This window comes from Saimiri boliviensis, chromosome 16, assembly GCF_048565385.1.
Source record: "Saimiri boliviensis isolate mSaiBol1 chromosome 16, mSaiBol1.pri, whole genome shotgun sequence".
Classification (NCBI taxonomy): domain Eukaryota; kingdom Metazoa; phylum Chordata; class Mammalia; order Primates; family Cebidae; genus Saimiri; species Saimiri boliviensis.
The window spans coordinates 36,496,799-36,522,256 of record NC_133464.1 but is presented as its reverse complement, the minus strand read 5'-3'; the positions used below and the strand labels follow the sequence as shown (position 1 = coordinate 36,522,256).

At 42.8% G+C, this 25,458-nt stretch overlaps 2 protein-coding genes across 17 annotated transcripts in view; both read left to right on the top strand.

Moving 5' to 3' along the window:
• UCHL3 (ubiquitin C-terminal hydrolase L3) overlaps positions 1-15,876 on the top strand; it is an 89,906-nt gene extending 74,030 nt beyond the window's left edge. Inside the window, exons 6-7 of one of the 2 annotated variants that reach the window (XM_074387602.1) lie at positions 13,472-13,563; positions 15,328-15,876. In XM_074387602.1, the coding sequence (XP_074243703.1) occupies positions 13,472-13,563; positions 15,328-15,363 (128 nt within the window). In that variant the 3' untranslated portion in view covers positions 15,364-15,876. Of the gene's footprint in view, positions 1-13,471; positions 14,464-15,327 lie in introns of those variants that run through there. The other variant, XM_074387599.1, reaches the window with a different exon arrangement.
• A 3,393-nt stretch (positions 15,877-19,269) lies between these two features.
• The window catches only part of LMO7 (LIM domain 7), a 235,219-nt gene continuing 229,030 nt past the window's right edge, over positions 19,270-25,458 (top strand). For 8 of the 15 annotated variants that reach the window (XM_074387590.1, XM_074387591.1, XM_074387589.1 and 5 more), the window contains exon 1: positions 19,270-19,670. In XM_074387590.1, the coding sequence (XP_074243691.1) occupies positions 19,602-19,670 (69 nt within the window). In that variant the 5' untranslated portion in view covers positions 19,270-19,601. The remainder of the gene's footprint in view (positions 19,671-25,458) is intronic. The other 7 variants (XM_074387593.1, XM_074387592.1, XM_039473156.2 and 4 more) reach the window with 3 other exon arrangements.

Here is a 25,458-nt window from a genome sequence, read left to right as displayed (position 1 = left end):
CAATATCAGTGAGGGTGTACATCCCCAGCAATGTTAGGAGTAATATCATTTTCTCCCCCCACTCCTGTATTAGAAACAATATCACAGGTGGGGTGTACACCCTCTGTGATATCGGGAGTAATATTTTCTCCCTTCCTGGATATTAGGGGAGGTTTACACCCCCTGCAATATTTGTCAGTTTCTTTTGAGTTTCCTTGAAATGGCTATTTTGAATTCTCTATCTGAAAGGTCACATATCTCTGTCCTTCCAGGATTGGTCCCTGGTGCCTTATTTAGTTTGTTTAGTGAAGTCATGTTTTCCTGGATTCTCTTGATGCTTGTGAATTCATTGGTGTCTGAGGATTGAAGAGTTAAGTATTCATTGTAGTCTTCACAGTCTGTGCTTGTTTTCACCCACCTTTCTAGGTATTTGAAGGGACTTGGGTGTTGTCATCTAAGTGTTTGGTCACTGCAACCATATCTGCATTAGCCTAGTAACATAGTGGTCCTTGCAGACTCATCGAGGCAACACCTTGGTGGTCTTGAATAAGATCTGGAAGAATTCTCTGGATTACTGAGCAGAGATTCTTGTTCTCTTTCCTTACTCTCTCCCAAACAAATGGCCTTCCCCTGCCTCTCCGTTTTGAGCTGCCTGGAGCTGGGAGAGGGGTAGCACAAGAACGCCTGTGGTACTACCACTGAGATTATGCTGGGTCAGAGCTGAAACCAGTACAGCACTGGGTCTTGCTCAAGGCCTGATGTAACTGCTACGTGGCTACCACCTGTGTTTGCTCAAGGCCCTAGGACTCTACAATCAACAGCCAGGCTTGTGTCCTTCCCTTCATGGTAGTGAGTGCTCCTGGGCAATGGGTCAGTCCAGAGAAGCCCTTTGGGAACCAGGGCATAGAGTAGGAAATCTTAAAATCTACCTGGTGCTTAATTCAGCTGTGGCTGAGCTGACGTCCAAACCCCAAAAGTTCTTCCCACATTTTCCTCCTTTCCATAAGCAGAGGAGTCTGTCTCTGCGACCACCACCACCCCAGGCATATAGTGAGCAGAGCCCTGCTACCACTGGTGTTCACTGAAGCCCCAGGGTGTTTCCAGTCAGCTTGTAGTTGATTGATTGCTGCCAGGCCTGGGACTTACCCTTCAGGGAAGCATGGAAATGGGCTCCTCTGTGGCCCAGGTCAGGTCCAGAAATGCTGTCCAAGAGCTAAGGCCTAGAATCAGGGACCTCAAGAGCCCTCTTGGTGTTCTGCCCCACTATGGTTGAGCTGGTATGTAAATTACCCCTTTCACTCTTCCCTCCGTGTTTCTGAAGCACGAGTCTCTCCTCATCACCAGCATGGTGGGGCGTGTGCTGGGTCACTCCTGAAGCCAGCACATCTCAAAGCCCATGGTATGTACTACCTGTTTGCTGCTGATGATGATTCAAGGCCCAAGGGCTTTTTAGTTAGCAGGTGATGAATTCTTCCAGGGTCTTTTCTTTTCAGGGCAACAGCGTCCTTTCTGGCCCAGCATGTGTCTAGGAATGTCATCTGGGAGCTAGTTTCCCGCCCGAGGGCCTCCTGGCTCTGCCTGGTGCACTATCCTACTGTGGCCGAGCTGGTTTGCAAGTTGTAAGACCCAGTCCTCTACTCTTCCCTTTCCTCTCCTCAAGTGGAAAGGAGTCATTTTCAGAGCTGTGAGCTACGCTCCCTGGAGGAGGGGTGGTGCAAACCCGCCTTTGGCGGCCCTGGTTGATGTTCCCTACTAGGTCATGTGCCCCCCAAGTCCAGACTTTGCTGCCTAGATTGCCTCTCAAGTTTATTTAGGATTCCAGAACAGTTTAGCCTGCCGTGGCAAGGCTTGCCAGAACTTGAGTTTCAGGCACTGGGATGAATGAGTTCACTCTGGCTAAGGCTGGTCTAAATGCTCCCTCTGTGGGCATTGGCTGAGTTCTGCAAATGTTGCGTTCCACTGTGACAGGGCAGCATGGAGTTTCAATGCAAAGTCCCGTAATCACTGTACTCTCCCCTCCCCCAAGCACACAGATTCACTGCTGCTGGGGAATAGGGGAAGGAGGGTGTTAGCAATTCATGACTGTTTTCCTACCCTCTTCAGTGCCTCTTTCAGTGATTTTAAGTTAAAACAAGGTAATGTAATTGCTCGCCTGATTTTTGGTCCTTATGAAGGTGCCTTTATGTGTAGTTAGTTCTTAAATTTGCTGTTCCTGTGGGGAGGATGGTTGGTGGAGGCTTTTAATTTGGCCATCTTCTCCTGATCTCTTGAAAGTGACTTCTATAGCTAAAGTAACTAAATATAGGAGAGAAAGTGTTGAAAGCAACTTATTCACATGTATTATATATTCTAGAGTTGACACCTATGTAGATACTGGGGATTTATTGAGTGTATCCGACCATCCTTGCATTGCTATAAAGAAACACCTGAGACTGGGTGATTTGTAAGGGAAACAAGTTTAATTGGCTAATGGTTCTGCAGGTTCTACAGCTTCTGCAGCCTCTATAGCAGTGCTTAGAGGCTTCTAGGGAGGCCTCAGGAAGCTTACAATCATGGCAAAAGGTGAAGAGGGAGCAGACACCTCACATGGTGAAAGCAGGAGCAAGGGAGAGAGTGAGGGGGGCAGTACTACACAATTTTAAACAACCAGATCTTGCAACAACTCACACTATTGGTGCAAGGACAGCCCCAAGAGGATGGTGCTAAGCCATTCATGAGGAATGTTCCCATGATGCAAACATCTCTTGCCAGGATCCACCTCCAACGTTGGGAATTACATTTCAACATGAGATTTGGGCAGGGACAAATATTCAAACTGTATCACTGAGCAACCAACAAGGTTTTAATATGAAATCCAGTTGTTCTCAAACTTTTTAACACCAGGAGCTCCTTATACTCTAAAAATCACTGAGCATCTTAGAGAGTTATGGATCTCTATCTCTTAGAAATTAAAATAAACTAATTAGCTGGGCATGGTGGCAGGTGCCTGTAATCTCAGGTACTTGGGAGGCTGAGCCAGGAGAACCACTTGAACCCAGGAGGCAGAGGTTGTAGTGAGCAGAGATTGCACCATTGCACTCCAGCCTGGGCAATGAGAGCAAAGCTCTGTCTCAAAAAAAGAAAAAATTAAAATTAATTTTAGGAATATTTGTTCATTTAAAACTAAGAACAAGCCTATCACATGTTAACATAAATAACATTTTTATAAAAATATTTTCTTAATAAAGTTAGTGAGAAGAGTGGCACTGTTTTTTTTTTTTTTTTGCAAAATCTCTTCAATATCTGACTTAAGCAGGACAGCTGTGTTCTCCTATTGATAATAAATAAAGAGTGCTTCCCAGAATTGACAATTCAAGAAATCAGTGGTGATCTATGTCAAAATGATTTTGGGGATAGTAATTCGAGGACAAGGACTGTGTCTTTTGTAGACCATTTTATCCTTAGAGTCTAATACAGTGCTTAGCACATAGTAATGGCCAGATATTTGGGAGGTGACTAAACCATACTGCAGTGTGCTGAGAAATGAACAGAAAATATGGATTCAGAAAGTATAGAAACTTCCTTCATGGCACTTGGTTGAGAAAAGAAGAAAAGCGGGGGAAATGGGGGTGCAGAATCAGCAGAGGACTTTTTAATACAATGTTTTCATGTGAGGAAAAGAAACCAATAGAGAGAAATTAAGAAAACAGGAAAGAAGTGGAATAATGAGGAACCTAGGGTGGGATAGGGTAGCAGGGCATTTCAAACGTTAACGAGCATATGAGAGTCTAGATCTTATTAAAACGTAAATTCTGATTCAGCTGGTAGGTGAGGCCTGAGATTGTGCATTTTTAACAAGCACTCAGATAATCTTAAGGCTGTTGGCCCCAGGGTCACACTTAGAGTAGTGATTTTCTAGAACTCAGTTGGGGAAGTGCTCTTGCACAGGAGAAATGCACGCCTCTGGCATTGAGTTTGGAGATTCTATCAGATGTAACTTTTTAAGAGAAAAAAAATAATTTTCCTAATATCCAATTGATATCCTTTCCCACTAAGTGGCTGCATTATGAAAAGTGCTTCACTTTGAAACTTCTGGTCCTGGTAATATAGAATTTCAGTGTTCTCACAGTGCTTGATTGAGAACATGATATTGAGATCATGGCATAAAATATAGTGGTTGTACCAAAAAAAAAAAAAAAAAAGACATTAGGATCTCAAACAATTATGTAAAAGTCATTGCTTCATGAGCAGAGCTCAAACTTTGATGTGAGACCTGGTTTTATTCTTGGCGCTTACTCTGAGTGCTCTTGGGCAAATTAATACCTTAAGCAAGAATATTCTCATGTAGAATTTATATGAGAATTATAAATGACATACATAAAGTCCAGCAGTCACAAATGGTATCTATTATCATTATCATCATCCTAAGATTGCAATAAGCTATGTTGAAAGGTTGTTGCATAAATCATCAGATTCACCTAATTTTCAAAAAAATTTAAATAAGGAGATGGAATGAATAAATTGCATTTTGTTTCCATGCACAGGGGAACTGCGCATATTTCTCCTGTGACTCGGAAATGGTTTAACTTTTTAAAATCCCCAAATAGCTGAAGTTAGCAGACATGCAATTTAGCAAGGATGACTGGAATTTTGATCTTTCCTGTAATAATACTATACCCAAGCACACTGCTCATTAGGAAAACATTTTTATCTGAATCTTTTACTCTTGGGGGCAAAGAATGCTATTTTTCTGTTTGATAACTATGTTTATAAAACCTAAATCACCCTGAGCAATTATTTCAACATCTCTAGTTATTATTACCATTCATGTTTCATTTATAGCTATTTGAATTTTGATGAATTTCAATATGGTGCTAGAGTGTGAGTATATGTTCAAATAAGTTCAATATATGGGTATGGTGTAAAGCTATTTTAATTTCTTATTGCAACTGCTATGAAGAAAATTCGGATCTGCCACATTTTCACATTTTACAGTTGGATGTCTTCTGATGTTCTCTTCCAGAGAACAAAGCTCAGAGCTCTGGAAATTTGAGCACAACTGGTATGTGCTCATGTCTGCATCTGCGTGGGTGGGCTGTGTCTCAGGGACAGAGTCTGCACCAAAAAAAAAAAAAAAAAAAAAGGTAATAACAGTTCCTTGAATACTTTTATATTATTACTTTGAAAGAACTAAGGCAGAGCATCTCCATTTGGCTTTTCTTCGGGAACACATGTAGGTGGAAAAGAGGAGGTCAGTAGGAAGGCAAGAAGTAAATGCCGGCAACTGATATAAAATTAAGTCAACTTTGTAGACTCTCCCCAGGCATTTTCCTGTCCCGCTCCCACCCCCGCCTTTTTCAATTTAAAATTGTTATGGGTACTTTGTAGGTTCACATGTGCCTGGGGTACATGAGATACCTTGATACAGGCGTGGAATGTGTAGTAACCACATTGTGGAGAATGGGGTATCCATTCCCTCCCAGGCATTTTTAACTTCATTTTTTTATTGTCAGTAACCACAAGACTGGAAATTGGTAACTCCCTCTTATCAATGTTGTAATCATTGTTGATCCCTTGCACTGGTAGAATATGCCTTGGCAGGAGCAAATATTGTTAACAGCATAAGACATGTTGTAGTTTCTAAGGCGCTTTTACATGCAACATGGTAACTGCTTGCAGAAACATCGACTGAGCTACTACTCAGAGCCATGTTAGGCTTGTGCGTCCAGTATTATTAAGTCCTGCTGGAATTTGCTTTGAAAATTTTTTTACTCATTCTTTTTCTCAATCTTGTAATTGTCCATAAGTACTACCTTCATAAATAAAATGTTTTTACTCTGATGATGTCTTTAAGTACTTTAAGAATTATAAGTCTAGAGCACCTTTCAAGGGATCAACCCAGAAATGGATGCTTAGGGCAACGTGTCACATTGATTTATGGCCACTCTCCTAACCTGACATTAGATACACTCAATGCATCTGGCAGTAAGCGTAGAGCATACTAACGGGTTTTGATTTTCAATGATTTTTTTTTATGCATAAGATTTTATTATGGTTTATTGTGTTGGCTGAATATATCAGGATACCAGTTGAAAGCAGATCTTAAATGTAATAACTCCTGCTTTTTTTGGTTTAGTATTCAATAAGCTTCTCTTAGGCCATGAGGACTTAATGAACAAAATACCTCTTTGGCAAAGAATTTTGCCAGCACAAAATGTTACTATAAAATTATTTTGTTGAAACTAAAATGAAAGATTAATTTGACTTTGCAGTTATTTTTAAAATGATAATTCTTGCAAACCACTAGAAAAGCAAAAATAATTTTAAGTGTCTCTAAAATTTAAATTAACCTTAAAATATTGTTAGTATTTTCTTGTGTTTGACTTTTTTGGGGACCAGCATTTATTTGTTGTGGCATCTCTACTCAACAGTATTATGCTTTGGAAACTCAGTAAAATATTTGTTATTGCTCAATAAATATTTGTTGATTTCTTTTCATTTTTTTCTGTATTTTTTTTAAACTTTCCCAGTCATTACTTTTTACACAGATATAATTTTGAGGATTGAACAAAATTCAGGAAGGACTATTCTCATTAAGGTAATATTTTTCTGTATTTTCTAAGGCAGAATCAGAAAGGCCAAAGCATTTTTTTTTTTTTTGGATGTAGAGTCTTGATCTATTGCCCAGGGTGAAGTGCAGTAGTGCGATCTAGGCTCACTGTGACCTCTGCCTCCTAGGATCAAGCGATTCTCGTGTCTCAGTCTCTGAAGTAGCTGGGGTTACAGGATGCCACAATGCCAGGCAAATCATTGTACTTTAGTAGAGATGAGGTTTCTCCATATCAGCCAGGCTGGTTTGGAACTCATGACCTTAAATGATCCACCTGCCATGACTTCCCAAAGTGCTGGGATTATAGGTATGAGCCACTGTGCCCAACTCCAACCAAGCATTAAAAAAAAATTAAATTGGTAATTTATTTTAGGTATCATCAAGTAAAATTTTTCTTTCAAAACAATGAAAACTTTGCTTACTGAAATTTTCCAATTTAGATTTTTTTTTTAGGAATGTTTTGCGAGATAAAAATTACTGAAAATCTGACTGTGGTGTAAGCAGGAATGAAACTTTGGAAGGTGACGTGATGGGTAATGCTGTTTTCCCCAGCCTGTTCTACTAGTGGGAGAATACAGTCAGTTTGTAACACATAATAAACAGGTGTTTTTAAAAATATTCCTAAATATTCAAACTTTCGGAGATACATCTCTTTTAATTTTCAAATAAATAGAATGCTTTGAATGACCATCCCAGGCTTCCTCCAGTATCTCATGGATTATCCAGGGTGTACATACTCTCATTCAATGGTTTGCTTCTGCTGACTTGTCAATTTCTGTTTCAGTCTCCTCATCTATGATAGACAGTGATCCTTCCCAGGGAGCACTTTGCCTCTGGTTGGGCGTTGGCATACCCTCCAAGGTGCCATAAAGTAGAGCTATGTCTCCACCTTGACTGAAGGTTTCCACACTTCAGGAGAAAATTAGAATACAGCAATCCCACCACTACTGTAAACCTGTATTTTGAATATAACTATTTCCAAAATCTAAGGCAAAAATATTAGACCCTTGGCAGCTTTATCCAGCTTCCAAGCATCTCTGCTCTATGTCAAGATCCACCTGCCCTCATGTGTAAGAGAGAGCACCTTTCATAAACGTTTCATAGGGCCAATTTCCCGTACGTTAAGAATATTTTACTCACTACCTGGAGGACGTGGTTTCACTCTGGAACTTACTAGAACTTCATGTTCAGGGAAACCCCACTTGTATTAGTCTGTTTTCATGCTGCTGATAAAGACATACTGAAGACTGGGCCATTTACAAAAGAAAGGGGTTTAATGGACTTATAGTGCCACATGTCTGGGGAGGCCTCACAATCATGGTGGAAGGTGAAAGGTGCGTCTCACATGGTATCAGACAGGAGAAGATAACTTTTACAGGGAAACTCCTATTTTTAAAACCATCAGATCTCGTGAGACTTACTCACTATTACAAGAACAGCATGAGAAAGACCCGCTCCCATGATTCAATTACCTCCCATCAGGTCCTCTCATGACACATGGAAATTGTAGGAGCTACAATTCAAGATGAGATTTGGGTGGGGACACTGCCAAACCATATCAACACCCTTAGACACAAGGATCCACACAGGCTCACATATTCTAGAATCTGAGTTGTAGAAGTGGTGGGAACAGTGGTGAATATCTATAGCACAAAAATATAAGATGGTGGTCGGTGTGAGAAATGCTGCCTGTGTTGAGGTTTCTCGGCTAGTAGGAAGTAATCAATCATGGCTTTTTTTATTCTTCCTGATTTCTTTTGGTCTTCTCTGAGTGCCTTTTGAATAAAACACATTCACACAAGATCTCCCAAGGTCAAACAGTTATTCTCAAGGATTGGACAGTCTGAACACATATTAAGGGACAGAGATATTTCTCTAAGGAAACTATGTCTAGCAAATAACTTCTCTTTTCCACAATAAATAGCCTTTTGTATTTATGTAGCATTATTTCAGGCCCTTCTTCTCATATTCTTCTGATTATCTAGACCATGCCCAGAGAACTATCTCTGCAGAAGTCAAATAGAGATTGTGACTGCACTTTCTTAAATAACAGAAATTGATAGTCCTTTAACCATGTGATGGTCCAGCAGAAGACGTGTGTGTGTGTGTGTGTGTGTGTGTGTGTGTGTGTGTGTGTGTTGATTCATATTAAAGTCTTAGGCAAGGCTTCCTCTCCAGTTGATTTTCTCAATAAGCAGAAATGAAGCTGTAGATAGATGTCTTCTCCCTCTGTATACAGAAAGCCCTAGGGTTATGGATTTGTTTTTTCATAATTTCAGTTACAAGAGATTGAAGTAGTTTGGCCTCACTGTTCTATTTCTGTCCACAGGGGCCAAAGAATTTTATAATAGAGTAATGGATAAAACATTCCTAGTCCAAGAGCTTGCGGGAGACTTTGATGGTTTACCTTAGAGATCATCTGGTGTTGTTCATGATGCCTATGAGAATTCTAAACTGATCTTCATATTCAGGGAAACTCCATTACTTGTTTCATAGAGAATCTTCTGATGGAGCTGGCTCCAAGGCTTCCCTTTTCTCTCATGATTATTTTCAACTCTTGAGGGAGTACCAGACCTGTCTTGGCACACACGAGGTTTCAAGGCCATGCTGAAGCTCTGAAGACCAGCCAAAGACTTCATTTCATAGCTTTTTGTAAGGTTTCTTCACACTGTGTAGAGATGAGGGTGAGATTTGCTTAAGATCACTGTGCTCTTACAAGGGAGGCCCAGATTAACAATAATGGTAAACCTAGGAATACAACTTGGGTCTCTTGTCTCCAGGCCAATCAGTCCTGTAGTCTTTAATTCTTTCCTTAAAAAACATTTTTGAAAATGTTATTGTGATAAACATTAGATCTACTGTATTAGTCTGTTTTCATGCTGCTGATAAAGACACACCTGAGACTGGAAAGAAAAAGAGGTTTAATTGGACTTACAGATTCCACGTGACTGGGGAGGCCTCAGAATCACCGTGGGAGATGAAAGGCACTTCTTACATGGTGGCAGCAAGAGAATATGAGGAAGAACAAAAGCGGAAACCCCTGATAAACCCATCACATCTCCTGAGACTTACTCACTATGATGAGAATAGCCTGGGATAGACTGGCCCCCATGATTCATTTACCTCCCTGTGGGTCCCTCCCAGAACACATGTCAATTCTGGGAGATACAATTCAAGTTGAGATTTGGGTGGGGACACAGCCAAACCATACCATCTACCCTCTTAACATATATATATATATATATATATATATATATATATATATATATATATATTTAAATTTTTTTGAGACAGGGTCTCACTCTGTCACCCAGACTGGAGTGCAATGACACAATCTCAGCTCACTGTGACATCCACCTCCTGGGCTCCAGCCATCCTCTCACCTCAGCCTCCGAAGTAGCTTGGACCATAGTTGCATGTCCCCACACCTGGCTAATTTTTCTATAGAGACCAAGTTTCGCCATGTTGCCCAGACTTGTCTTGAACTCCCAGGCTCAAGCAATCTGCCCAGCTCAGCTTCTCAAAGTGCTGGGATTACAGGCGTGAGCCAGTGTGCTCGGTCAATATATTTTCAAGTGTACGATACATTATCGTTGACCATAGATACTATCCTTTCCTTTTTGAAGCTAAAATATTACTGGTATCCACCTTGTAGTCACAGAATACAGGGGAAAAGGGGGTTATTATAAAAATGGGAGTTTAAACTTTTATAGGAAGTATAAATTTCCTATAATATATGGCTTGTTTCCTCTCTGAATCCAATTTCAGAATGTAAACAAGAATTGCAATTACAGTTCTAAAGAACACGTGGTCCCCAACTTATAATTTTTTATCTTTACGGTGATGCAAAAGAGATACACATTTAGCCAAAACCATACTTAAGAGTATTCATACTGTCAGTCTTTCACTTTCAGTACAGTAGTCAATAAATTACATAAGATATTTGACAACTTATTATTTGTGTTAGATGATTTTGCCCAACTGTAGGCTAATGTATGTGCTCTGAGGATGTTTAAGGAGGCTAGACTAAGCTATAATGTTTGCTAGGTTAAATACTTAACAATATTTTCTACTTATAATGGATTTATCAGATGTAACCTATCATAAGTTGATGAGCATCTGTATTAATAATTCAGTGCATACTGTGCTTAAATATTTTTCCCTGCATTTTTAGCAGAACAGTTTGAACTGAGAGTAAGGTTATGTCTCTTATCAAATAAAGCTAATGAGTGATCAGGTAGAAATTCTCTACCAAAAGACACACACACACACACACACACATACACACACATGCACACACAAATATATTTTAGGAAAAACTGGACTTGACTATTTTTATCTTTGATTATCCTTACTAAAGATATCCTTCTAAGAAAAACACAGAGTTTATTTTTTTTCATTTCATGGGCTTCAGAAAGAGAAGCTTAGTAAACACACATTCTCTCTTTCCTCTTTCCCAGAAGCTGCAATAGTTTATTTTAAAGCTAATTCTAGGGTAAGTCCTTTTGATCTCACTGCTATCACTTAGAGAATTATAATGTGGTTTTGCAAGTCTAGCTAGAATGGGGGACCTTTAAAAAAGGTCTTGAATTTATGTTAAATGATTTAAGTTCAATGATAGAAAACCCCTCTACTTGATTTAAAAAAAAAAAAAAACTCTTCAGATCTTTATAGTAGGGAGAAAACAACTGCTGTTTAAATTATAGGGTTGGTCCCATGTTTTGAAAGTTCCCATCTCAGTTGATTTCTTAATGAGATGTCTGTGTACATGAGACGAAGGTCGATAAGAACTTGAGGGCTTCTCATCTATCCCTTCTCAGTTGACAGTCCGGTAGCTTCAGAAGACAAATTTAGGACCTTGCCTTAGTCCACTGGGTGAAGCATTCCTCATCCTAAAGCTGCACTGGGAACTTCCTGAAGGGTTGTCTTCTTTTTAGAGGAGTGTTGGGATATGGGATTCACTTTGTTTTTCTCCTTTTGCTTTCTGGTGCATACACGTTTTCCCTATTATGTTCATTTCTTAATCATTTTCTGTAACATGTTGGCTTCTTTTTTCTCTGGCTTTGATTTCCAAATATGGAATTGAACCTTCCTGTCTGAATACCATTATTTAAGTACTGACAACATACCTTCTTATTACTGACACTGAAGGATGTATTTTTTGTGGGTAGAAATGGGATAGAGAGAGGATAAATATAATTCTTATTAAATATGCTTTTAATCTGCCTTCTAGGAGTCTTTATGTTAAATAAGCTGTCATATAAGCATGAGAAATACACACATATTCCATATGTTGGTTATTTCTGAACTTATAAGGGCAGATACTTTTTTGAATTATAACCAATCACAGTTGGTTATGATTCAAAGAAAGAACCAATTCAGTTCTTTTATCAGAAGAATTCCTACCGTATGTTTCTTCTTTCAATTATTTCCAGCCAACAGGGCCTCCTCTCTCATAGTCTCTGCCCAGGCACCATTCAGCCCCATTCCATCTTCCTTTACAACACAGTAGCCTTTTTCTGCCCAATTCATCCTAACTCCTCTCCACCCTACCCTGCCACTTGCTGCAAGAAACTTGGGCCTAAGGTTCACTTTTACTGTAGAAAAGCATTTCCCAACAAAGCCAGTTTCTCTATGTAGAATATCGTCCTCAATGGGGGTGGGAGGGGGTGTGCGATTTGCCCCCAGGGGACATTTGGCAGTGTCTGGAAACATTTTTCTTTATCACTTCTACAGGGATCCTGCTGGCATCTAGTGAGTAGGGGCCAGGGATCCTGCTAAACATCCCACAATGCACAGGAAACTCCCCATAGCAAAGAATTATCTGACCCGATTGTCAATTGTCCTTCTGTTGAGAGACGCTGCTGTAAGGAAATTCTTGTATCAGTGGAACTAAGCAAGGATATTTTCTACTCTGCTCTTAACAATGCTTTATTAATTCTGTACATTAAGTTATAAGTTTTACATATACACAGTCTAGTTAATAAACAGTTGTTGAATATTAGATATGTGTCAGGCACCAAGCCAGGCCCTCTTAAATTGCTTAAGGTTCAATGAGGGAAAAGGGGCCCTCGTGCAAGGGGCTATGATCGTGTAAAGAAGACATGCCTCACCTCGCTCAGGAGGATTTGCTAAGTTTTTTGAATTCTGAGAAGGAAAAGGCCTGAATTGAACCTGGAAGAATAGGTCAGAGAAAGCGAGGCAAAGGGAGGGAGAGAAACACATTTCTGGGAAAGGGAGAAGCACAGGTCAAGATGCAGTTAGAGAAATGGGCAGGAGCAGATCCCGAAGGACACCACTTAATATGTTGGCCAACGTCAGATGGTTTTTAAAGGCCACTGGGAGCCCTTTAAAGAGGGGTTAGTTGGGTCAGGAGTGGGGAGAGTGCTGGTGATTTGAGTTAGATTTTAAGAAGGTCATACTGTTTCTGAAATCTAGCTGAGAGCTAATGAGAGACTGAACTAAGGTAGTAGAAATAGAATTGACAAGACTGGGAATGGGGTTGGCATTGGGATGAGAGATGAAAAGATCTTGTGTGACCCTCAAATTTTAGGCATGGTACCATTTACCAAGTCAGGAAAGGAAGGAGGAAACTGAAGGTTGTGGGATGCGCAGAAAGTCAAATTTGGGCATACGGTCATCACTCAGGATTTGGGGGAATTGGTTCTCGGACTCCTGTTCATACCAGAACCCCACAGATTCAAGTCCCGTATATAACATGATACAGTATTTGCACAAAACCTACATAGTCCTCCCATATACTTTAAATCATCTTTAGATTACTTATAATATCTAATCCAATGTAAACACTATGTAAATAGTTATTATACTTTTTTTTAACATTTGTGTTATTTTTAATTGTATTGTTATTTTTTATTGTTTCTCTCACTCTCTACCCTCTAGATCCACAGTTGGTTGAATCTGCAGGCGTAGAACCTGCACATATGGAAAGCCAATTGTATTTCTGTGTCATACAGATGTTCTCATTTATAAAGGTAATATACATATCTTTTGCAAAAACACTTGGAAAGAGAGAGAAGCACAAAATCTCCACTTGGAAATAGCCACTGTTGGCGGCTGGGCACAGTGGTTCATGCCTGTAATTCCAGCACTTTGGTAAACTGAGGCAGGTAGATTACTGGAATTCAGGAGTTCAAAATCAGCCTGGGTAACATGATGAAACACTGTCTCTACAAAAAGTACGAAACTTAGCCAGGTGTGGTGGCATGTGCCTGTAGTCCCAGCTACTCGGGAGGCTGAGGTGGGAGGACTGTTTGAGCTCAGGAGGCAGAGGTTTCAGTGAGTGCCATTGTATTCCAGCCTGGGTGACAGACTGAGACACTGTCTCAAAAAACAAAATAAAATAAAACAAACTGAAAAGAAATAGCCATTGTTAAAAGTTCAGTGATGTTTTTCTCAAATTCTTCTATGTGGCCAAAATCATACATTTAAAAAATACAAACCCAAACAAAGGTGCTTTATACACTGCCTTTTTTTTTTTTTTACTTTGCAATATATTTTAACTCTTTCCCTGTGCCACTGAATGTACTTTTACATTTTTTTCTTTTCTGTTCTTTTTGTTTGCAACAGAATCTCTCTCTTGCTCACACTGGAGGGCAGTGGTGTGATCTTGGCTCACTGTAATCTCTGCTTCCTGGATTCAAGCAATTCTTATGTCTCAGTCTGCCAAGTGGCTGGGATTACAGGTGTGCACCACCATGTCCAGCTAATTTTTGTATTTTTAGTAGAGATGGATTTTCACCATGTTGCCCAGTCTTGTCTTGAACTGCTGAGCTTGAGCAATCTATCCACCTTGGCCTCCCAAAGTGCTAGGATTACAGGTATGAGCCACTGTGCCCGGCCTCCCTTTACATTCTTAACGACTGCACAATATCTCACTCTATGGAGGAGACATAATTTACTCCACTATCTCTATTGTTGGGGCTTTTGGTAGCTTTTGGATTCTCATTCCTTTTTTTTTTTTTTTTTTTTTTTAATACAGAGTCTCCTTCTATTGCCAGGCTGAAGTGCAGTGGTGCAATCTTGGCTCACTGCAAACTCTGACTCCCTGGTTCAAGCGATTCTCCTGCTTCAGCCTCCCGAGTGGCTGGGATTATAGGCATGTGCCATCACGTCTGGCTAATTTTTGTATTTTTAGTAGAGCAGGGGTTTCACCATGTTGGCCAGGATCGTCTTGATCTCCTATCTCGTGATCCACCCACCTCGGCCTTCCAAAATGCTGGGATTACAGGAATGCGCCACTGTGCCTGGCTAGGGTTCTCATTCTTAATAAGTCATGCTTAATGCCATCACAAGTTGAGTCTTCAGAAGCTGACAGAAATGGCATTGGTGGTGTAAGGTATTAACTAGGGCTGGATCCCTGTGAAGGGAAGAGGGAAGGAGCAGGGATGGGCGAGGGAGAAGGTGAACTGTGGTACAGTCCCGTGGCCTCAGCAGACCCCAAAGTCTACAGCAGACCCCAGTATTGTGTCATTGGGTGGAAATTGCTGGGTTTTTATAATCTTAAGCCATTCATTGACCAGATGAGGGCTGCCCTGGGAGGGGAAGGACCTCAGGTGAGGCTGCACTCTGCAGCTTAGGCCAACCCTGAAGGGGCTTATAGCTGGGGGTATCTGTTGACCACACTCTCCATTGCTGGGTAGCAAGTCCTCCTGTGAAGCAAATCCTCCTGTGAAGCTCCTATGGGGTGTCTCTGTGCCTACCGCCATTACTTATTCTGTGCATATGTGTTTGCGCAGGTCCTTGGTATAAATTCCAAGAAGTGGAATTGCTGAGACAGAGCATGGGTATTTGAAAACCTTTTTATATTTACTGGCAAGTGATCTTCCACAAGGATTGTATCCCTTTCTCCCATCAAGAGTTCATCACTAATGCATACATACAATTGTACTGTTTTATATTTTTAAATATTGAAAAGTACCTCAATTGCTTTGGAAACTAAATACAAATTTTGATGTTTTATTGTGAATTTCATTTCAAACTCTGAAGGCAGGTATTGTACCTTTCTCTATAGAGCTCTATAAATCTTTCCTGAAGGGTAGAATGCTCTAATGACTGATACTAGGAGGCTAAGAATTATATCTGGGTCTTCTCAGTTGGAAACTTTCAACATTAAAGAAGCCAAGCAGTGATTGGTGCCGAAGCTGACTTGAAACAGGATTTGCAAAACCCTACAGCAGGCGTCCCCAAACTTTTTACACAGGGGGCCAGTTCACTGTCCCTCAGACCATTGGAGGGCTGCCACATACTGTGCTCCTCTCACTGACCACCAATGAAAGAGGTGCCCCTTCCTGAAGTGTGGCGTGGGGATGGGAGGGGGGCGGATAAATGGCCTCAGGGGGCCACATGCGGCCCTCGGGCCAGGCCGTAGTTTGGGGACGCCTGCCCTACAGCCTTTCTTATAACTATTTGAACAAGTATATGAAATCCCCATTTTTTAGGAAAAATCTGACACACTGTTAGAAAAAGAGACCAAAGGGAAATAACCTTCAACCTTCATTTATTGTCTATTCTATGCTAAGCAATACCTTGGGCTTTTATATCCACCATCATATTTAATTCTCACAACAATCCTTTGAAGTATTATCACATTATTCAGTTGAAGAAATTGAACCTTAGTGATTCTGGTAGTTTGCTAATGTAAGGCATTCAGATCCCCAATCCTGTGCGCTTCTTAACATTCTCGGCTGCTGCCCCCAAAGCTACTTACACAGCAGTGGCTTTGAATGGTGTAATGTATGTATATATTAACTCTAGTAATAATAATCCTCATGAAGCTTGCAGAATGTCCTACTGGACTGAATAGTGCATAGGAGTCAGTGTCTAGGATTTTAAAATGTTGTATCACTTATAATATCTAGCACCTATGAAGTATTCACTAAATACTTAAAAGTTTTTTTTGTTTGTTTTTTGAAATGGAGTCTTGCTCAGTCACCAGGCTGGAGTGCAGTGGCACAATCTCGGCTCACTGAAGCCTCCTCCCAGGTTCAAGTGATTCTCCTGCCTCAGCCTCCTGAGTAGCTGGGACTATAGGCATGTGCCACGTGCCTGGCTAATTTTTGTATTTTTAATAAAGACAGGTTTTCACCATGTTGGCCAGGATGTTCTCAATCTCTTGACCTTGTGATCTGCCCACCTCAGCCTGCCAAAGTGCTGGGACTACAAGAGTGAGCTACTGCATCCATCCTTTTTTTATTTTTAGATGGAGTCTTGCTCTGTTGCCCAGGCTGGAGTGCAATGGCATGGTCTCCACTTACTGCAACCTCCGACTCCCTGGTTCAAGCGATTTTCCTGCCTCAGCCTTCCGAGTAGCTGGGACTACAGGCATGTGCCACCACACTCGGCTAATTTTTGTACTTTTAATGGAGATGGGGTTTCACCATTTTGGTCAGACTGGTCTCGAACTCCTGACCTCATTAATCCACCTGCCTTGGCCTCCCAAAGTGCTGGGATTACAGGCGTCAGCCACCACACCCCGCCACACTTAAAAGTTTTTTGAATAGCCAACAAGAGAGAAATATCTTCCCAGTTTCTTTCATTATTCCATTTTCTTTTAGGGTTTGGCTTGATCAAAGCGTAGCCAAGAGGCAAACAGGTGGTCCAGTCAGTGACTTCCATTTCAGCAGGAACAGTTGTATTCCTAAAGCTTGTCAGCTTTTCTAAACAGACCCATGGACTGCAGACAGTGCCAATAAAAAGTGGTTGAACAAAAATGAACCTAACAAACAAAAACCACCACTCCAATCTGGAGGAATGTGGGTGGTGAACTGTTTACTCAGAAGAGATAGGTTCCAATCCAGCCTTGAGAGCTGTAATGAGAGGACAGGAAGTACAGAGAGAAGAGAAATATGTTGAAGACACCACAAAGAAACCTACGATAAATCCAGAAGACAGTCTGGTTTTTTCAACAAGACAATGTCATTTCAAGAAAAAGGGGGAGTGGGGAGGAGGAGGAGTCTCTTCTAGGTGAAAAAAGATGTACTCAAATAAACTGGGTGGTCATGGATTGAATCCTGGTCTGAGTAAGTCAGCTGTAAAAGACATTTTTGGGTCACTTGGAAGAATGTGATATGAGTTGATAATTATTGCTAGTTTTAGTTAGGTGTGAAAATAGTATTATGGTTATATAGGAAAGTGTCCTTTTAAAAATGATATGTATATTGTACCATTTAGGGGTGTCTGTTTTTACTTTAAAACTGACCACCAGGTGTGATGGCTTAGCACTTTGGGAGGCCAAGGCAGGAAGACTGCTTGAGGCCAAAGTTAAAGACCAGCCTGGACAACACAGCGAGACTCCTCTCTCTAGAATAAAATACAGAGATTAGCTGGGTGTGGTATCACTCGCCTGTAGCCCTAGCTACTTGGGAGGCTGAGGCAGGAGGATCGCTTGAGCCCAGGAGTTCAAGGTCACAGCGCGCTATGATGACGCTACTGCACTCCAGCCTGGGCAACAGAGCTGTCTCTTAAAAAACAAACAAGTAAATAAAATTTAAAAAATTAAAAAATAAAACCCTCCAGCAGAAAAGGTGATGAATTAAATAAGGCAAAATGTAAACACTTGTTAAATATAGACCCCAGGTTTTAGATAGCACTTCTTCTACTAGCCTCTGCTCTGTATCTGATGCTTTTCTTCATAAAAAGTAAACAACCAGAAGAATAAGAACAGGGTTTGCTTTCGTTTCAGCAGAGTAAGAACCGGTCTTTCTTTTCCTCCAGAGATGGAGCCATCAACCTGTGGCCTGGACAGTGCCTCAGGCGCGTGGCGTGAGGGCCCAGGGAGCGTAGACAGACGAGCAGGCTCCTTTTTGCACACCTGCTTTCAGCACCCTGTGAAAAACCCGCACAAGCCGACCCGTGCGCCTCCCGGCCGACGGCCCTGAACACCTACCCAGGGCCGCTGCGGATACCGAGTAACATGCCACCTCGCTGTCCCCTGAATGTCCTCAAACCAGGAAGGGTGGGAGTTTTGACGCTCAGCGCAAGGGCGGTCGCAGGGCCTGGACTGGGCTGAGCGGGCGGGAAGTGGGGAATGCAAGGTTCCCTCCCGCTCCCTCGAACCCTCGGCGTCGAGCCGGGGTGGAGGGGCGGGACCCTCCTTCCACCACCGCACCCAGCTGGAAGGCGGGCAGAGCGGGGCCCGACTCTGCGGAAGCGGCCGCACGTGCTAAGGCCACGACTCTCCTCTGCCGCCGGGGGCGGGAGCGTGGGAGCGGACGGCGAGCACCTGGCGGCAGGACCGGACCGCGGAGGGAGCGCGCGGAGCGGGCTCGGCCGGCCGGGCGGCAGGTGAGGGCTGCGGGCCGCGCTCCCCCGCAGCGGGTGTTTCTTGGCCCGGAAAGGTGCAATTGTGTGCTGCTATTCCTGGTATGTCAGGCGGGCCGGGCGGCCGCGAGCCGGGAGGGCGCAGCTCTCTGGGGCCCGGGAGAGGGAGGGCGGGCCGGCGGTCAGTGGGGCGGGTGCGGGAAGGACGCGGGCGCGACGGCGCATCCCCCTCGGGGGAACCCGAGCCTGGCGGACGGTGGCATCCCTCGGGCCAGACAGTCTGACCGCAGAGGCGGCCGCGGCCCGGAGCCCCGGGGAGCAGCGGGAGGGGCGGACGGAAGCGGCGACTTGGCGGGCCCGGGCGGGCGGCGGCGGGGCCGGGGCGGGGCCGGGGCGGGGAGGACGGCGGCGGCGCAGCGACTTTTGAAGTCCAAACTGTCGTCGGGGCCGGAGCCGCGCGCTGCCTCTGGGCGCCCGCTTCGCCTCCTGCGTCCTGCCAGGCTGCCCGGGTCCTAGCGGACCTTGGGTCGCTTTCAGGAGTTTAGAGAACGCCAGGTCTTCACGTTCTTGTGAGTTCGAGACCTTAACGAACTGCAGAACGCAACAAAGGGAACGAGAAGCCGGGCGCCCTCGCAGCCGGAGCCTGGCGGCGGCGCGCGAACCCTCCCCGCCAGTGGGGCCCAGACGCACCGGGACACCCCCGCCCCTCCAGGCACCCACTGAGTCTCTCTCCCCCTCCCTTGTCCTAGCCATGGAAGGGCTGGAGGAGGCGGAGGCAGACTGCTCCGTGGCGTTCGCCGAGGCTCAGAGATGGGTGGAGGTGAGTACCTTTCATGCTTCCTCTCCGCAGGTGTTGGCTGCCTCGGGGCAGTGGTCGCTACGTGACTGCAGCCCGGGACGCTCTACACTTTAGCCTCCTTGGGCGACCCAACCCGTGCGAAGAAGCTGCTTTGCTTGTGCACTGTTGGGGACTCTGCGGCTTCTGCCTCTCCTGCCTCTTAATGTCCCGCTTTGATTAGCGCTGCCTAACCCCTGGCTCCCGACGTTGTCACTGGCTTCCTAGGGCAGAGGTGAGCGCTCGCCAGCCGCGTGCCGGCCCTGCGCGTCCGGGAGGAGCAGCGCTGGTCGGTCCTGGCTCGCCCGGGGTGTCTCTCTGCGGGGCACAGCCCAGAGCGCGTGGTGCAGAGCTGGGCCAGGGCACTCGGGTGCATTCCCTCGGGGTGCATAGAAGTGCAGATGCTCGACCTATACCTGAGAAGCCAGTGTATTCAGTGTGGAGGGGGAGCGGAAAAGAAAGGTGGGTGGGAGGGCAGGTGGAGGTGGTAACACACCGGAGGAGCACCTGGAAGGATGATTTCTCTGCAGCCGCATCCCAGCCCCAGGGGGTAGGGGCCCGGCCTTGTGCTGCTTCATTTTCAGCTTTGATGAGACTGAGATCCTAGGGTTGAGGATCTCAGGATCTCAATGATCCTGAGATCATTGAGAGTTGTTATGCTTCCAGCTGTGCCTACCAGACAAGATCTTCCATTCCCTTCTTCCCCTCTGAAAAAGAGCGGGTCTCTTCATCCACGCCTTGGGGCTACATTTATCTGTAGAAGTTTAACATCAGGACTTCTAGCCCTTATTCCACTGGACGAAAAGATGACTTTTAAGACGAGGCAAAAGTCTTCCAAGCAGAAGTGAATCAGGAACAACTGTTGAAAATTGTGGCATGCACCAGCATTGCAGTCATTTAGGAGTTAGTGATGCCACGTGCTGGTTTAATCAACGCATTTAAAACGTCGAATTAGTCTTAAAGATTATTCCACGGAAAAAAACAACAGGTTTACGAATTCCAAGGTGAACAATACTTGAAAATAATTTATTTTTCCTTAAAGAAATACATATATGTGCATGGAAAGAAAGAATAAACTTTCAGTATTACATTTCTTGCACTAAATAAAGGAATGTGAAATGTGAGTAGCATTACAACCACGGGACAGTTGGGAGGTCTAAGGAATGAGGTTTTAGTGTCTTTTTAGACGGAAACTTTGAGCTGGTCTGAAGGTGACTTAGATGTAAAGAGAGGGCATGGAAAGTTGGGAGACGAATAAACACGGTATTTTGAATTGAAATGAGAGTGGAAAAATTTCAGCAATATAGTTAAGAGAAATAACTTCCCTCATTCATAAACTTTGAAAAGCCAAGACTTCCAGCTGTAATTTTCCATTAGCAGTGTGTGTTCTGCATAATTTTAGAAAACAAACTTGCCATTTTGTGTTTGAGTGCTGGGGATTGAGGGAGGGAGAAGGGGAGACGTGGGGACATATTTTGGTCATACGTGGCTTCTGCGTGGAGTTTGCAAATGCATGCTTTGTATTTGTTTCAGGAAACGTGAATACGAATGATTCCGCACCGTTTCCTTTTTTTAGTATGCAGATTTTGGAAAACTAAGCATTCCTTTTTTGTCTCTGCTTGGTGATAACTATGTAGGGTTTCTCCAAGAAATGTGTATTTGATGAACTAGGGAAAAGTGTATTGTGATAAAAGATATCATTAGGCATAGTACATGTGGCCTCTTTTCACTCTCATCGCAGTCTATGTAAAGGTGTTTATCAGCAATGATTTGGCACCTCTATAATTTATTTTGTTCATCATTAGCAGAAAGCTGGATCTTCCTAAAGGTACTGTCATATCTTTTTTTTTTTTTTTTTTCTTTCTTTGAGACGGAGTTTCGCTCTTGTTACCCAGGCTGGAGTGTAATGGCGGGATCTTGGCTCACTACAACCTCCACCTCCTGGGTTCAAGCAATTTTCCTGCCTCAGCCTCCCGAGTAGCTGGGATTACAGGTGTGTGCCACCATGCCCAGATAATTTTTTATTTTTTATTTTTAGTAGAGACAGGGTTTCACCATGTTGACCAGGATGGTCTCGATCTCTTGATCTTGTGATCCACCCACCTTGGCCTCCCAAAATCCTGGGATTATAGGCGTGAGCCACCGCACCTGGCCTGTCGTATCCTTTCAATATAGTTAATGAAATTAAAATTAAATATTTTTTTTCATGCCACATGGAGCAAGGCAGTATGTTTGCCTTCACTGTGTATATGTGAGGAATTTACATGTTCACATAGTTTTAGTATACTCTGGGCATGTGAAGTGACCACAGCGTGTTCACTGTTGGGGCTATTTTATTTCTGCGGCCACTGTCCACATTTATCTCTCTTCTCAGCTTTGCCTTTGCCACCAAAGCACATATTTTAAAATACTGTTCTTGCCAAAAGAAGCAGGACGAATGACTGTCATCACCACAACCTCTTTAAGAACCCCTAATTTGAAGATGAAAAGTTGATTCCAATGTGTATTTGTATTCTTTTTCCTGCTTGCTAATATTCTTGCTACATTTTGCCCTATTCCTTTACACATTACTGAAATATAGAAGGGTTTTTAAATGTACATGCTGTATATGTATGCACATATATATTCTATGTGTATTAGATGTAATCTGTTACTTTTATTCTTGCTGCAGTTTTGAGTACCCCAATGTCACTAACTCCAATAACCTTGTAAAATTTTGAATGATGACTGGACTCCGTTTCAGCATCTTCTTGCCATTTCAGTTTTCTGTCTGTGATTTAAAATAGCTAATATGTAGTTCTCATAACCAAACTTTAAATTTATTTTTTAGAGTGGAGGAGATTGAGGTAAGAGCTAGTGGTTGTTATTCTGCCAATTATTAGCGTTTTTATCTTGTTTTTATTCATTTCAAATTGTATTTACATACTTGAGTATGTATACAAACTGGCTTGTCTTCTGGTGCTAATTTTGTAATTCAAAGCAAATGTAGGAGTGCTACCCTTTAAGATAACATGATGATATTGGATTATTATTGATTGGAAAGGCTGTTTGGAACATTAATAATGTACCAGGGCTGGTTTATGATTAAACACCAGTTTAAAACCAAGTAATGTAATGGTTTGAAGGCAAAGGCAGAGGGGAAGCTTGATTCTAGCAAGGCTACCTAGTGGGTGATGAAGTGGTAGAAAATACAGCCGGGACTCTAATTTTAGGCCTCTTCTGCAGTACCTTTTAATTTTCTCTGCCTTATAGTTGCCTTTGTCTCTCTGTTTGGGGTCACCTGAAAGCCTTGACAAAATACTAATGAGATTTAAACTAAGGTACGTAGCACTTTGCACTGGTAGGTCACAGTTTTCTAGTCTCCAAGTTAATGTTGCTATCTAGGTTGAGGTTCAAATACAAGAGTAATTTTTATGGCTGGAGCAGAACAGGATAACTTAATTCACCATCCTCCTGCTCACCTGCCCTTCCTGTTATCTTTGGATTGAGTTTTTTCAGTATTGCTGTCACCCTGTAAGGGATGCCAACCTGAGCTCATCGCCAAGTCTGGCACTAGAATATGAGTCCTTCCTCACTTCTAATTGGTCTGTTTCTCTACCTGCCCCAATTTTTATACTTCACGCATGTGCTGTTCATCACCTTTTAACTGTTTTACCTTTGGTACTAATGGAAGTATTTTTGGTAATTATGTACAGTTTCAATCAACAAGTATTAAACCATTATGATAAATATGTGTTAAAAATTGTAGTGTTACAAAGCGATTCTTATTCTAGCTGCTGCAGCTAAAATCATTTTAAAAGTGTTTCGTGTTAAGGAATTGCACTCTGGGTCTTCCATTGATATTAGCGAAATTCTTCTAAATGGTTTCCCTCTTTCTTCATAAATATCCCTTCTACTAGCGGCTGTCAGTCTGGTCTGGTTTGAAAAAGTTTGCCTGCAGTACATGAATCTTCATTGCATGTCAGCATTGTCAACAGGCTAAATGCAGGTCTTATGCATTTGTACTGTTGCCTTTGAAATGTATGTAGAGTGACAAAGACATTCATTTGAAAATGTTACCGAGTTCTGGAAGCATTTTTTGGTAATCACGTATAATTTCCATCAACAGATATTAAAGACACTGTGATTAATATTTGTTTAAAAATTGTAGTGTTAGCAATTCTTTAGCTGTTGTAGCTAAAATCATTTTTCTCAAAATATAAACCTGATTTTGTTAATTCCTTGTTTTCTGAGAGTCATAAAAAGATTTTAAAGTCCAGAACCCTTAGTATAGCCTTCATGGCCCTTTATAATCTGGTTCCTGCCTGTTGATCTAATCTTGATTTTCAGTCATTTTCTCCATTACTACATGTGTGGCTGCCAGATAGCATAGCAGTTAAGCGCACAGTTCTGAAGTCAAATCATCGTTCAAGTGTGGACTCTGCTATTTAAATCCTATATGTCTTTTTTCCTCTTAATCTTCCCTGGTGGTTGTGCCAGTTAAGCGGATGCTGATGGTAGAGCAACAAATGCTCCCTAATCCATTGCTTGTGTTTCTCCTTGCACACAATGCAGTTTTGTCACCTCCATGTTTTTGTATGGATGGAATACCTGTTACTCCTTGTTGACCTAGTAAACACCTCTTCATTCTTCCATACTTGGGCGAAAATCAAGCTTTATGTGAAGGTTTCCTGAAATCAAACCTCCGGCCCTGTCATTCCTTTCTCCCCTGTCTTACTCGCATAAATCTCTCTTTTTGCATTGTGTGGTATAGTTCTATTTGTTTTTCTGTATTCGTCTGTGAGCTGACTGAGGGCAGGAATCATATCTTATTTATTGCTTGAGTGTTTGGCATGGTGCCTGGTGAATGCTTGTTGAATGAAAGTGTGAATAAAGTTACAGCTTTAACAACATTAAAAAATAGGGGTTTTAGCCGGGCGCGGTGGCTCACGCCTGTAATCCCAGCACTTTGGGAGTCTGAGGCAGGTGGATCACGAGGTCAGGAGTTTGAGACTAGCCTGGCCAATATGGTGAAACCCTGTCTCTACTAATAATACAAAAAAGTCAGCTGTGTGTGAAGGGGCAAGCCTGTAGTCCCAGTTACTCGGGAGGCTGAGGCAGAAGATCGCTTGAACCCGGGAAGCAGAGGTTGCAATGAGCTCAGATTGTGCCATTGCACTCCAGCCTGGGTAACAAAGCGAGAATCTGTCTCAAAAAAAAAAAAAAAAGATTTTAAGGAGCAGAACTCATTCTCTTTCTAGTGGAAACTTGCTTCAGTGTGCTAAGCTTTATTGGTTACAGTTGTTTGGTTGCGACCTGCTGCAGGATGTCTTCATCTGCCAGTGTGTACTTGTCTATTTACTTAGCATTTCCTCTTCTGCCTCAACCCTGTTCCTGAGTCACCTTACTCTACTCCTGCCCTCCACTTGATGATCTCCCTCATGGGGACTTACATTTAGTCATCTCAGAAATACCTACTATGTGCCTACTGTGTGCCAGGCACTTGCTGGGCTTATGGATTCAGTCACCAAATTCTTAGCCCTTACCTGGACCTTCAAAGAGAGGCAGCTCCCATGAGAGGCGGATGTGCAGACCCAGCAGTGCTGTCAGATGGTGAAGTTCATCTGGTGCACGTGATGGTATTGATGAGGCAGCCCGAGTCTTCCTGGAGAGTCAGGTTAAGAGCACAGAGAAGGGCAGCATTTGAGCCAAGGCTGCGGTGGGGCTGACCCATTTGCCCACTAGGCTGGGGCATTTTGGCCTTTTTTAACTTGTCATGTGTGAAATCTTGAAG